Consider the following 15330-nt stretch of genomic DNA (forward strand, 5'->3'; position numbering starts at 1 on the left):
TATTAGATGTGCGTTGTCTTTAGGGAGATTACAACTTAAAAATAGATAACCTAAACATCCTATGTAATAAAAGGGTAATATGCAAATTGACCCTAACAGCAGAACGACTGGGAATGACTGGTCACTATGACACACACTGACCACCAGGGGGCAGATTCTCAATGCAGGAGCTACCCCCTGGTGGTCAGTGCGCTCCCATAGGGGGAGTTCTGCTCAGCCACAAGCCAGGCTGCCAGCTGTCAGCGCAGCGGTGGTGGTGGGAGCCTCTCCTGCCTCCTCAGCAGCACTAAGGATGTCCGACTGCAGCTTAGGCCTGTTCCCCGCTGGCAAGTGGACATCCCCCGAGGGCTCCTGGGCTGCCAGAGGGATGTCTGTCTGCCATCTTAGGCCCAATCCCCCGGGGAGCGGGCCTAAGCCAGCAGGTGGACATCCCCCGAGGGGTCCCAGACTGCGAGAGGGCACAGGCCAGGCTAAGGGACCCCCCGAGTGCACAACTTTTTGTGCACCAGGTCTCTAGTAAATAATAATATGTCAGAAGGTGATAACTATGGAAAAAGAATGAATAGTTCTTTGACAATTTAGAAGGTGAGGAGAAAATTTTCTGACTTTGAATGGGCCTAGGACGGTGGTCGGCAAACTCATTAATCAACAGAGCCAAATATCAACAGTACTTCTTCAAAATAGACTCACCCAGACTGAAAACCGACTTCTGCGCATGGGCCTCGAAGTTTCATTCACACTGTATGCGTGCCCGCACGTGGTATTTTGTGGAAGAGCCGCACTCAAGGGGCCAAAGAGCCACATGTGGCTCGCGAGCTGCAGTTTGCCAACCAGGGGTCTAGGAGAAGAGTGTAAATCATGAAATTCTTTGGTCAGGAAACAGCTTTTGTAAGGACCTCAAAAGAAGTGTAGATTCAGGTTTACACAGATTATTACAAAGGTAGGAGGTTGTGTATTCTCTCCATAAACGTGAGAATCATTGTCATTTATTTAAAAATGGGTTTTGGATGCAATCACTTAGAAGTACTGTGTGTAGCTACATTCTTGTTTTTCTAATATTTAGGGATTAGAATGAAAAATGGGGAGCTGACAAGAGTAAGAGGGAAAGCTGGTGAGATAGAAGGAAAGTAGGAGAATATGGAAGTCAATTGAAGAGTTTTAAGAAAGAGGGAGTGATCAGCTTTGTCAAATTCCTTCTCAGAGAGGTAATTTGAGCATAGACAAAGATATTTGTAAGTTCAGGGAGACAGCAAGCAGTAGACTTGGGCTATGTGTATGTGAAGAGAAATAGTTTAGAAATTAGACTGGAAAGGTAGATGAGGTATCAACTCTTATAGTTCTTATCGAGAATTTCTGAGCTGGATATGGAAATTACTCTGATTTGTTTAAGCCATGTAAGGAAAAGAAATGCTATAGGCAATATTAAGCTAATTTATTTGAAGGAAGTGATAACTAGTTGGAGTTTGTAAGTCGTTGTTGATAGTCTGAAAGCCAGATTTTATGGTGGAAAAAGATTTGAGATACTTTGGTATTTATAATAATTACTTTGAAGGAGTTATGGACCTTTTAGACACATGCATAGCTATGACATTTTCGTATGAAAAAGGTACTGTGTCTTTAAAATGTGTTGAGAATAAGTAGAGAACTTCAAAATTCTAACTTATTAGAATATTAGAATGATTTTTAAAAAATTCATTTTTCTAGTGATAGATACCAAGTTTTTTCCTTTGTATAAAATGGTTCTGTGAAATAATTATTCTATTAAACCTGTTTCTCTTAGTAAATATTAACATTAAGTCTTCTTTCAAAACTAAATATTAGGTGAAGACAATCAAGACACTTCCTCTTTTTTATGGAAGCATAGAAAAATTTTTTCTTTATGGTAATCATGATGGAGAAGTATATGCTACTGGAGGAGAGGTCCAAATTGCAATGGTAAGACAACAAGTAATACAAAATATTTATTGAAAGTCTGTTGATACCATTTACTTTTGCTTAAATGTAGAAATAAAGGTATAAAGATTTTTTCTTTTTCTTTTTTAAAATATATTTTTTATTGATTTTATACAAAGAGGAAGAGAGAGGGATAGAGTTAGAAACATCGATGAGATGAGAGAAACATCAATCAGCTGCCTCCTGCACACCCCCCAATGGGGATATGCCCGCAACCAAGGTACATGCCCTTGACCGGAATCGAACCTGGGACCCTTCAGTCCGCAGGCTGACGCTCTATCCACTGAGCCAAACCAGTTAGGGCAAGGTACAAAAGGTTTTTAAAAGAATAAAAGAAAATAAAAAGGGGAAGAAAACAGCCATCAGGTTTTTCCATTCGGTAGTGTCAGCATGTGTTTTTATATTTCGTATTTGGTGGTTTTAATAATCTATAGAATTTAACATTTGTATGCCCAATGTTTAACAAGTATACATATATTATTGCTACTTATCACAATGATTTTGTAAAGTGCACATTTCATCCAAGGCCCACAAACTAGTAAACACTAGAGCCAGAATTCTCTTAAGAATGAATTATTCTAACATTATGTTAAGTGAAATAAGCCAGCCAGAGAAAGACAAGTACCATACGATTTAACTCATATGTGGAATTTAATGAACAAACTGAACTAAGAAACAAAATAGACACTCATAGAGAGCAGGGAGACAGCTCTGGGAGAGGAGGTGTTGTGGGCACAGATTGAGTAAAAAAGCGTGTAAAAAGAGAACTCGTGGCCCTATCTGGCTTGGCTCAGTGGATAGAGTGTCGGCTTGCGGACTGGAGGGTCTTGGGTTCGATTCTGGTCAAGGGCACATGCCCAGGTTGCGGGCTCAACTCACAGTAGGGGGCGTGCAGGAGGCAGCCAATCAATGATTCTCTCTCATCATTGATGTTTCTCTCTCTCCCGCTCCCTTCCTCTTTGAAATCAGTACAAATATATTTTAAAAAAAGAGAGAGAACACATGGACATGGACAATGGTATGGTGATTGCAGGGATGGAGGGGGATATGTGTTGGTAGAAGAGGGCATAGAGGGAATAAATGGCAATAAAAACTTTAAAATTTAAAAAAATGACTGATTCTAAAACTAGAGTGGGTTTTATCTCTATACCATGCTCTTGTTAATATTTGAATGGTATTTAATTAGGCCTAAGGAGGTAACATGAAAAATGGAAATAAACACAGATGTGTAATAATAATAACTATTATGAATTTATATATTTAATGAGGATAAATATATTTTTTTAGAAGAAATAAATGAATGTTTTTATTTCAGCTAAATTCAAATAGTTTTCTTTGCAAGGTTGATACAAATTTAATTTATTGATTTAGGAACCACGAGCACTGTATGATGAAACAAAAATTGTGCCAATTGCAAAACTGGATAGGACCTTTGCTGAGAAAGCTGTAAAAAAATATGTAGAAGATGAAATGGCAAGGTAATTCTCATTTCAAGATGCATGATAACAATAAAAAAAAATCAAGAGTAGATCATAGTACTTTCAACTATTCTTGAGTGTGTTGTTATGCTCTTCTAATAGGGCATTTGTAGTCTATATGTATATATTATGACAAATAACATTAAAAAATCGAGACCTCTAGTTATAAAATTAGGATCCTATATTTGTTTTACAGAAAAAAGAGGAAATTTTATATATCTAAAGTATCACTATTATAGGCACTATGATTAGGATATGTTAAAGAAAAAACAACTTTGGCCTACAACAAGAGGAAAATTGTAACTTCTGAGAGGTAAAGATTAATGCAAGAGAAGTAAAAGGAAATAGAAAAACAAAATTCTATCTGTGACTCTTGTATAGCTAATGATGGGGACATTTTGATTCTCACTGAATCTAACTGGTAATCCTTCTGTTCTTAAGAATTTATTATATCTCCAAAGGGTAACTTTTATAATAAATGAAAAATTATGAAAAATTGACAATTTCTGGCTCTTAATACCAAGAGGTTTTGCCTGACTTTTCAGTAGCCACAGTGATGGTTAAGGTGGAGAAAACTTTTAGATTATTAGTCATATAGAAGTTCAGGTTTAACCTTTGAAAATATATGAGAAAAGCTGAAATTTCTTGTAACTTCTATTTTCTAATTAACACCATAATTAACATAGTTTGTGAAACTCAAGTGTTTTGTAGCAAAATAATTTATAATACGGAGAAATACTCAAAATGTTAATTTTTTTAAAATGTGGGCTTAAACATTAATCTGCCGGTTTCCTATTAGGCTTCCTGATAGGTTGTCAGTAACTTGGCCTGAAGGAGATGAATTATTTCCAAATGAAATTAGGCCTGCTGGAACTACCATTGGTATGTTTTTGCTTTGTTTGTTTTTTTCTTAATACTGAAAAAAGGCTTTTCTTGTGTCTTACATTCCCAATATGTAAAAGACCATGAAAAATTAAAATTCAGTGTAAAGACCTGGCAAGTTCATCAGATTATTGGGTGTAACTAAGACATTCTTACTTTAAATTTTGGTATAATAGGTGCATTAAGGATTGAAATACTGAATAAAAAAGGAGAAGCGATGCAAAAGCTTCCAGGAACAGGTCATGGAGGGTCAAAGAAACTACTGGTTGAGCTCAAAGTTATATTACACAGTAAGTATAAAACCTAATTTGGATCTTTAATATTGTTCTTAAATGTGTAATACAGATTTTAATATATTCATATAATTAAGGACAACGTAGCAATCTTAGATTTTATTAAAGTTAGGAATTTCAAATGTGTTATGAATAATTTGTTTTTTAATTGATAATCTTAGGTTTTTTTTAAAAAAAACTTTATTCTAAATTTTCCCATGTAGGTAACTATATGGGCTAAAATACATCTATAACAATTTGTACTAGATAGGAATGTAAATAATCTTTAAATCCCCTCTAAGTAGATAAACTGTGGCTCAGAACCTGTTGGCCAAAAGTATTTGGTTCACATAATAAGCCTTACCCACTCTTTGGTAAAGAGGAAAGAAGGGGGTATTATTGCTCATCTTGTGCCGGGGTCCAACCCCAGCAGGTCCAAACACAGCGCCAAGAAGGTGAGCAAACATATTAAGAACCGTATGCCATATATGCCAGGTCCCTTGAAACAGCAAGGATGGACCGGCTCCCGGCAATCTTGAGTCACCTTGTTTAACTTTTTTATCCATTGTCCACACAGTGACTGTACCATTATACATTCCCATCAGCAATATAGAAGGGTTCCAGTATCTCCACATCCTTGCCAACATGCTATTTTGTTTTATTTTAAGGTCATCCTCATTGTTATGATTGATATCTTATTGTGGTTTTGATTTGCATTTCCCTAATGATCAGTGAAGTTGAGCATCTTTTCATATGCTTTTTGGCCATCTCTACATCTTCTTTTAGAAATGTTTGTTCCAGTCCTTTGCCCATTTTTAAATTAGATTGGTGTTTTTTTGTTGTTGCTTTGTAGGAGTTCTATATATGGTTTGTGCAATAATCCCTTGTCAGATAATATGATTTGTAGGTATTTTCTTTGACTCCGTGGGTTGCCTTTTTACCCTATTGATGGTGTTTTTTGATGCAGAAAAGTTTTAGATTTTGATATAGTCCACTTTGTCTATTTTTGCTTTTGTTGCCTGTGTTTTCAATGTCATATACAATAAGTCATTGCCAAATCCAATGTTATGAAGCTTTTCTTGAATGTTTACTTCTATGAGTTTTGCAGTTTTAGCTCCTAGTTTTATTATTTGATCCATTTTGAGTTGACTTTTATATAGGTTAACTTTTTTAAAAAATATGGTTAACTTCTTTTGCATGGGGATACTCAGTTTTCCCAGCATCATTTGTCAAAAAGACTTCTTTCCTCATTGAATGGTCATGGTATCCTTTTCAAAAATCATTTAACTGTATATGGAAGGGTGCTGTATTGAATTCCATTGGTCTATATGTCTGTCATTATGACAGTACCACATTGTTGTTGTTTTTGTGGGTTGGTTTTAAAAAAATTTTATTGACATATAATTGACCTACAGTATCCATTAGCTTCAGATGTACATCATAAGTAATTCTGATATTTATATAAATTATTAAATGATTCCCACTATAATTCTAGTTACCTTCTGTTATCATACAAAGTTGTTACATTTATTATTGACAACTAGAGGCGTGGTGCATGAATTCGTGCACATTGAAAGGAAATTAATTAGAAGGTGGCCAGCGGGGGTGGGACTGAGCGAGATGGGCCATACATGCCCTAGAGCAAACCTCCCACAGTCCCTCACAGGCTGGCTACACCTGGGGTGGCACCGGGGCTCAAAAGATGTCTGCAAAGTGAGTGGGGTCCCTCTGGCAGGTGGGGTCCCTCGGCCTGGCCTGTGGGGATTGGGCCGAAACTGGCACTCTGACATCCCCCGAGGGGTCCCATAGTGCAAGAGGGCACTCTGCAAAGTTACTGTTGTTCGGCAGCTCCTGTGTCGAGCATCTGCCCATGGTGGTCAGTGTGCATCATAACTACCGGCCAGTCGGCTGGTCACTTAGGCTTTTATAAATATACTAGAGTCCCGGTGCACAAAAATTTGTGCACTGGCGGGGGGGCGGGGGGAGCGTGTCCCTCAGCCCCACTTGTGCCCTCTCACAGTCTGGGACCCCTCGGGAGATAACGACTTGCTGGCTTAGGCTCACTCCCGGGTGGCAGAGGGCAGGCCCAATCCCTAGGTGCAGCCCCTGGTCGGGCTCAGAGCAGGTCCGATTGGGGAGTTGGGGCGCCGCCCCCTGTCATACACAGAGCAGGGTGGATCAGGAGGTTGCGATGCCACCCACAGTCACGCTCAGGGTAGGGCCAGTTGGGGGGTTGGGGCGCCGCCCCCTGTCACACTCAAGGCAGAGTCTATGGGGAGGTTGCGGCACCACCCCCTGTCATGCACAGAGCAGGGCAGATCAGGGGGTTGTGATGCCACCCCTGTCACATACAGAGCTGGCTGTTCAGGTGATTGGGGCGCTGCCCCCTGTCACACACAGAGCAGAGCCCATCAGGGTGGTTGGAGCTCCGTACCCTGTCACACACAGAGGATGGCCGATCAGGGCTTGGGGAGCTCCCCCTGTCACGCACAGAGCAGGGCCGATCAGGAAGTTGCGATGCCACCCTCAGTCACTCTCAGGGTAGGGCCGATTGGGGGGTTGGGGCGCCACCCCCTGTCACACTCAAGGCAGGGTCGATGGGGAGGTTGGGGTGCAGCCCCATCACCCACAGAGCACGGCCGATCGGGGGCTGGGGCACTCCCCACTGTCACACTCAGGGAAGGGCCGATGGGGAAGTTGCGGCTCCACCCCGTCACACACAGAGCAGGGCCCATGGGGGTGTTGGGGCGCCGCACCCTGTCACACACAGGGCAGGGCCGTTCAGGGGTTTGGGGAGCTCCCCCCTATCAGGCACAGAGCAGGGCCGATCAGGGGGTTGGGACGCCTTCCCCTTTCACGAACAGAGCTGGGCGGATAGGGAGGTTGTGGCCCCACCCCCTGTCACACACAGAGCCACAGGGCGATCAGGGGGGTTGGGCGCTGCCCCCTATCACGCTGCTGCAGGGGCCAGGAGGCCTCATGGCTCCGCTGATCCCAGTGCTGGGAGGCCTCATGGCTCCGCTGATCCCAGTGCTGGGAGGCCTCGCTGCTCCGCTGATCCCGGTGCTAGGAGGCCTCGCGACTCCACTGATCCCAGTGCCAGGAGGCCTCGCGGCTCCACTGATCCCGGGTTCGGGAGGCCTTGTGCCTCCACTAATCCCAGGCATGGAAGCCTCGCGGCTCTGCTGATCCCGGTGCTGGGAGGCATATTACCCTTTTACTATATAGGATAGAGGCCTGGTATATGGGTGGGGGCTGGCTGGTTTGCCCTGAAGGGTGTCCTGGAACAGGGTGGGGGTTCCGCTTGGGTGCCTGGCCAGCCTGGGTGAGGGGATGATGGCTGTTTGCAGCTGGTAACACCCCCTTCAGGGTGGGGGTCCCCACTGGGGTGCCTGGCCAGTCTGGGTGAGGGGCTGAGGGCCGTTTTCAGGCTGGCGGGTGACTGAAGCTCCCAACCTCTCCTTTTTTTCTTTTTTGTTTTATTTTGGGATTTATTTACCTTCTATGGCTGTCACTGGAGCTGAGAGCCGGCTTTAGCTCAGACCTCGGCTGCTAAAGCAGGTTTCTGGCCTTTGTTTACCTTCTGTATTTGAAACTTTGTTGCGACTCCAGCTCTGAGATCCCAGCTGATTGAAAGCAGGTTTCTGGGGTTTTATTTAGCTTCTGTATTTGCAACAATGTTTCTTAGAGAGCAAGCTCAGAGCCCAGCAGTGGCAGGCGGGGAACGTTGGCTTCCTCCGTCACTGAAGCAAGCAAGCCTCCTGTTTGCTTTAGTGCCTGGCTGCCGGCCGCCATCTTGGCTGGCAGTTAATTTGCATATCACCCTGATTAGCCAATGGGAAGCATGTCGGAGGTACAGCTAATTACCATGTTTCTCTTTGATTAGGTAGGATATACTAGAGTCCTGGTGCACGAAATTCATGCATTTGGGGGGGGGGGTCGCTCAGCCCAGCCTATGCCCTCTTGCAGTCTGGGAGCCCCTGGGGGTAGGTAGCGGGCCTAACCTGATAGTTGGACATCTTTAGCCCTGCCGCAGAGGCAGGAGAGGCCACTGCCGCTGCCGCTCGCCAGCCATGAGCCTGTCTTCTGGCTGAGCAGAGTTCCCCTTGTGGGAGCGCACAGACCACCAGGAGGCAGCTCCTACATTGAGTGTCTGCCCCTGGACATCAGTGACCATCATAGAGACCGGTCGTTCCGCTGTTCAGTCGATTTGCATATTAACCTTTTATTATATAGGACTAGAGGCCCGGTGCACGAAATTTGTGCATTTGTAGGGTCCCTAGGCCTGGCCGGTGATCAGGACCAATCGGGGCCTTCCAGCTGCCGGCCAGGGCCTTCCTTCATTCCGCATTGCCCTCTGGTGGTCAGCACATGTCATAGTGAGTGCTCGAACTCCCAGTCTCCCAGTCAAACTCCCGAGGGGACACTTTGCATATTCGCCTTTTATATATATAAATTTTATATATAGAGATATTCCCTATGTGTTATATTACAACCCACAACTTACTTTATAACTGGAAGTTAGTTTGTACCTCTCTTAATCCCTTTCATCTATTTTGCCCACCCTTCAACCTTTCCCCTCTCTGGTAACCACCAAGTTTGTTTCTTATATTTATCTGTTTTTTGTTCTGTTTGTTTATTAGTTTTGTTTTTTAGATTTCACATGATTCTACAAATGAAATTATGTGGTATTTTACTTACCAAAATACCCTCCAGCTCCATCCATGTTGTTGCAAATTACATGATGTTAATTTTTTTTTTTTTTTTTTTTTTGTGGCTGAGTAAGTACCACACTGTTCAGTGTGAGTCCCTTCAGTTTTTATCTTCCTTTTCAAGATTGTTTTGGCTCTTTGGGATCCTTGAGATTTTATATGAATTTGGAATGGGTTCTCTATTTCTGCAAAACATGTCACTAGGGTTTTGATAAGGATTATCAAATTTGAATTTGTAGATCAGTTGGGTATTATTGTCATCTCAACAATCCATGAATATGATTTTGTATCCCACAAGTTTACTGAATTTTCTAACTCTTAACTATTTTTTGTGAAATCTTTAGGGTTTTCTATATATATAAGATACTGTCATATAAACAGAGATCATTTTATGTTTTCCTTTCCAAATGCATTCTTTTACTTTTTTTCCTGATTACCCTGGCTAGAACTTTCAATAATGTGTTGAATAGAAGTAAAGCTTTCAGTCTTTCCTTAGGTATGATGTTAGCTGTGGAATTTTAATAGACCTGCAAGATTTCACACATGATCTAGTGCTATCTCCCTCTTTAACTTCATTTCATACCATTTTCATCCTCACTTACCATACTCCTAATCATAATTGCATTCTTTTTGTTCCCATACAAATCCAGTTTTCCCACCTCTAAACCTTTCTTTGCATATGTTTCTTCTGCTTTAATCTTTGACAAGCTTTATTTTTCAGGGTTCAGATTGTCACTTTGTCAGAGAAACTTCTAATAATAATGATAGATATTTTCCATTATGTTTTTCTAGTTTCACATTTATTTCCTTAAATTTATCTTTATAACTCAAAACTCTGTTATTTATTAAATGTATTTTTGCTGTTTAGAACAAAGGTAGCAAAGTATTTGTGAAGGATTGGGTAGTAAATATTTAGGCTTTGAGTTATCTTTAAGTTTTTTGTCACAGCTACCTAACTGCCTTTCTGGAATACAGCCGCCATAGGCAATATATTTTGTTGGACTGCTTGCTTTAAAGATAGAAACTCCATGAAAGCAAGGATAATGTTTATATTCTTCACTTTTTTCTAGTACCTAGTACATAGGAGATAATGAATAAGTATTTGTTCAAAAATACATTAATTAAAAATCAGAAGGAAAGTGGGGGTGGGTAGGAAGAGATCAACCAGAAAACTGATATGCATATATGCATAACCTATGGACACGGACAATAGGGTGGTGAAGGCCTGGGTGGGGGTAGAGGCTGGCTACAAGGGGTCAATTGGGAGTGGGGGCTATGTAATACTTACAACAGAAAGTTGCCCATCTGGTGTGGCTCAGTGGTTGAGCGTCGATCCATGAACCAAGAGGTCACCTGGTTCCCAGTCAGGGCACATGCCTGAAATTCTCAGTGGGGTGTGTGTAGGAGGCAGCCAATTGATGTTTCTCTCTTATCAATGTTTCTATCCCTGTCCCTTCTTTTCTCTCTAAAAAAAAATTCAACAGAAACTTTTAAAATAGTTTCAAAATAATACTAATATAATTACTACTAAAAAGACTTTTGAATTAAATTTGACTCTTTTTGCAGCTCTGTTGTACTTAAAGTTCTCTGTACAAATTATAAAAAATTCTAACATCACTCAAAATAATTCTGTCATTTTAATGTGGTTATATCATCTACTTGACATACATTTCGGTTTTGCTTATCAATTGCTTTGTTTTAATGGGTTTTTAAAAAATATTTAAGTCATTAACATCATTTCAAAGTAAAAAATAATAAAGAATATTTAGAGAATTGATGTTATTTCTCTGCTCTGTTTTCTTTCTCCTTCTTTATGTAGTAATTTTATTACTTTTTGGTTTATCTTTCCTAATTTTCCTGTTATAATTCTAAGCAAGAACAAATGTATTCATATTTCTTTCCTTTCTTTACAAAAAAGATAGCATGTTTTATTTATATAAGAATGTTTTTATTTCTTGCTTTTTTCTCTTAACAGTAGATCTCTATATCTTAGAGATTACTCTATATAAACAGTGCTTTTTTAATCTTGAAAAAAAATTATTTATTTATTGTTCACAGTATTACAGATGTTCCCAATTTCCCCCCCTTTACCCCTCCACCCAGCCCTTGTCCCACCCTAGCCCTTCCCACACTATAGTCTGTGTCCATGGGCATATATGTTCTTTGGTTCATCTCTTCCTGTCCCACCACACTGCCCTGTGAGATCTGTCAGTTTGTTCCATGCATCCATGCCTCCGGACCTATTTTGTTCCTTGGTTTATTTTGTTCATTAGATTCCACATATAAGTGAGATCGTGTGATATTTGTCTTTCTCTGGCTTATTTCGCTTAGCATAATAATCTCCAGATTCATCCATGCTTTTCACAAAGTTTAAGAGATCCTTCTTTCTTTTCAGCCACATAGTATTCCATTGTGTAAATGTACCACTGCTTTTTTATCCACCCATGTACTGGTGGGCTCTTGGGCTGTCACTGCTATGAACACAGTGGTGCATATATTCTTTCTGATTGGTGTTTTGGGATTCTTAGGATATATTCCCAGAAGTGAGATCACTACAAACAGCAGTTCCATATTTAATTTTTTGAGGAAACTCCATACCTTTTCCCACAGTATCTGCAGCAGTCTGCATTTCCACCAGCAGTGTACTAGGGTTCCCTTTTCTCCACATCCTCACCAGCACTTGTTGTTTTTTATTGATGGTAATCATTCTGGCCGGTGTGAAGTGATACCTTATTGTATTTTTTATTTGCATCTCTCTGATGATTAGTGATGTGGAACGTTTTTTCATATGTCTGTTGGCCATCTATGTGTCCTCTTTGGAAAAGTGTCTATTCAGGTCTTTTGCCCATTTTTTTACATTGGATTTTTTGTCTTCTTGGTCCTGAGTTGTATGAGTTCTTCATATATTTTGAAAGATAACCCTTTATCAGATGTATCATTGGCAAATATGTTCTCCCATACAGTTCTATTTTCATTTTGTTGATGGTTTCTTTTGCTATGCAGAAGCCTTTTAGTTTGATGTAGTCCCATTTGTTTATTTTTTCCTTTGTTTCTCTTGCCCTAGGAGATGTATCAGCAAAAATACTGCTATGCGAGGTATCTGAGATTCTACTGCCTGTTTTCTAGTAGGATTTTTATGGTTTCACTAAATTACATTTGTCATTTATGCATTTTTAATTTATTCTTGTTTATCATGTAAGTTGGTAGACTAGTTTCACTTTGTTGCATGTATCTATTCAATACCTTCAGCTTCATTTATTGAAGAGGCTGTCTTTATTCTGTTGTATGCTCTTGCCTCCTTCGTCAAATATTAATTGACCATATGGTGTGGGTCAATTTGTGGCGTCTCTGTTCTGTCCCATTGATCGATATGCCTGTTCTCATGCCAGTATCAGGCTGTTTTGATTACGGTGGCTTTGTAGTATAGTTAGATATTTGGTATTGTGATCCCTCAACTTTGTTCTTCTTTCTCAAGATTGCTGTGGCTATTTTGGGTCTTTTTTGGTTCCACATAAATTTTTGGAATATTCTAGATTTGTGAAATATGCTGTTGTTATTTTAATAGGGATTGCATTGAGTCTGTAGATTGCCTTGGGTAGTATGGACATTTTAATGATGTTAATTCTACCAATTCATGAACACAGTATATTCTTCCACTTGTTTATATCTTCCTCTGTCTCTTTTTTCAATGTACTCGGACTCCATTTTAAATGAGGTTTCTGTTTATTAATTTTCACAGGCATATGAGTTTTATAGAACGTTAGGAGGGGCAGCACTGAAACAGGGCTTGATTAGCTGTAGTTGAATATCTGCTTTAGATCTTTCAAAGTTTCAAAATAACTTTTAAAAATGATAGCAAAAAAAGGAATATTTGATGCTATTGTAACACTTTACATTCATGTTCTGTATTCAGTTTCACAGGTAATAAATGCTTGTTTTTTTTTTCTTTTATTAAGCTTCAAGTGGAAATAAAGAAATCATTTCACATATTAGTCAACATGGAGGAAAATGGCCTTACTGGTTTAAAAAAATGGGTGAGTTATTCTGAATGTTAAAAATTGTATCAATGTTATGTTGACTTGATTTATCATTTCTTTTTTATTTTTCCAGAAAATATTCAAAAATTGGGGAATTATACATTAAAATTACAAGTTGTATTGAATGAAAGTAATGCAGACACTTATGCTGGAAGACCACTACCATGTAAAGCAATTAAATTTTCTGTTAAAGGTAAGCAAAATATTAATTCATATTTATATGCTAAAGGTGGTATTTTAAATTAAAGAGGAATAAATAGATAATTTAGTAAAAGATGTTCGACCAATTGCTCTCTCCGTGAGCGGGCCTAAACCGTCAGTCGGACATCTCCTGAGGGTTCCCGGACTGTGAGAGGGTGCAGGCCAGGCTGAGGGACACCCCCCCCCCCAAGTGCACGAATTTTGTGCACAGGGCCTCTAGTTTCTAATAATTTCCCAGGGATGTCTGAAACTATTAGACTAGAGACCATACTTTGAGAAAAGCTGGTTTAGTGGAGCCTTAGTTTTTTCTATAATATGGTTATAAGCATATTCTTTACTATATTCTAACTAGAGGCCCAGTACATGACATTTGTGCACTGGGGAGGGGAGCCCTCAGCCCAGCCTGTGCCTTCTCACAGTCCGGGACCCCTTGGTGGATGCTCCTGCCACCGCCGCTACACTCACCAGCCATGCCCCCTGTGGAGCACACTGACCACCACGGGGCAGCTCCTGCATTGTGCGTCTGCCCCATGGTGGTCAGTGCGCATCATAGCGACTGGTTGTTCCACTGTGTGGTCGATTTGCATATTAGGTTTTTATTATATAGGATAATCTCTACTTTTAGAATTTTATTTTTATGTATGGTATGAGATAGGGATCTAACTTTATTATTTTCTGAAGTAGATTTTGCACAGATTTTAAATACCATCTTTATTGTAGTTTAATTTCCAATGTATAAATGCATCTGTTTCTGGCCTACAATGAATTTTCTGACCAATGAATTTGCTTCATATTTTTACTTTTTCTTTTTTTTTAAGAGGGTAAGCCAGAAAAATTTTCATTTGGTCTTCTGGATCCTCCTTTTCGTGTTGGAGTTCCATTCAATATCCCTCTGGAGTTTCAGGATGAATTTGGTCATGCTAGTCAACTAATAAATGATATTCAGCCAGTTCTTGAAGCAAGGTAATTTGAAGTATCAACTTGTATTTGACACTTTATATTTGCTAAGCATTTACTCTCTCTCCTTTCTTTTTTGGCTTAAATATTTTGTATGTGCTTACCTTCAGTATTATCATTAAAATGTTTAGTGGCTTTTATGATATTTGAGGGATGTATTTAGCCTCAAGCTATCCCCTGTGACTTCAGGGTCATGTATAAATTGACTTGCTAAAAATTTTTTTAAAAATATATTTCAATGATTTTTTACAGAGAGGAAGGAAGAGGGATAGAGAGTTAGAAACATCCATGAGAGAGAAACATGGATCAGCTGAGTCCTGCACACCTCCTACTGGGGATGTGCCTGCAACCAAGGTACATGCCCTTGACCGGAATCAAACCTGGGACTCTTCAGTCCACAGGCCAACGCTCTAGCCACTGAGCCAAACTGGTCAGGGCTGAAAATTTTTTTTTTTTTAATTTACTGTTAAATTCTTTAGGTAAGACTGATAGTTCTGTCTTTTTTACTCCATTTCTTTTGGCAAGTATGATATGATGTCTTCTGGTAATTGTTTGTTATAATATGTCTATTTTGTTGTTATTTGCTTAGCCTTAGAAGTTATGGACATTTAAACTGAGAAATACTGCCTACTAGGTTTTTAACGTGCTAATGCAATTTATTTTTGTTTTAAAATCTATAGCAATAAAGTATATGTTTTCCATGTAAATTTGAGTTCTTTCTGAACTCAATTTTACTGAATCATCTTTTAGAGTGATGGACTGGCTTATATTAATAAATAGCTCTTAAAAACTTAACAATGTGCCCGACTGGCATGGCTCAGTGATTGAGCATCGACCT

General features: G+C 39.8%; 1 protein-coding gene across 4 annotated transcripts in view; it reads left to right on the plus strand.

The window, feature by feature from the left end:
- Window positions 1-15330, plus strand: part of SMCHD1 (structural maintenance of chromosomes flexible hinge domain containing 1) — a 153818-nt gene that overhangs the window by 47474 nt on the left and 91014 nt on the right. For 3 of the 4 annotated variants that reach the window (XR_009454146.1, XM_059706537.1, XM_059706534.1), the window contains exons 14-20: window positions 1822-1935; window positions 3325-3431; window positions 4231-4313; window positions 4490-4603; window positions 13254-13331; window positions 13408-13527; window positions 14354-14498. Coding sequence is in view for 3 of the 4 variants with exons in the window: in XM_059706537.1 (XP_059562520.1) it covers window positions 1822-1935; window positions 3325-3431; window positions 4231-4313; window positions 4490-4603; window positions 13254-13331; window positions 13408-13527; window positions 14354-14498 (761 nt within the window). In the remaining variant the exon portion in view is untranslated. The remainder of the gene's footprint in view (window positions 1-1821; window positions 1936-3324; window positions 3432-4230; window positions 4314-4489; window positions 4604-13253; window positions 13332-13407; window positions 13528-14353; window positions 14499-15330) is intronic. The other variant, XM_059706536.1, reaches the window with a different exon arrangement.

Source organism: Myotis daubentonii, chromosome 8, assembly GCF_963259705.1.
Source record: "Myotis daubentonii chromosome 8, mMyoDau2.1, whole genome shotgun sequence".
NCBI classification, from domain to species: domain Eukaryota; kingdom Metazoa; phylum Chordata; class Mammalia; order Chiroptera; family Vespertilionidae; genus Myotis; species Myotis daubentonii.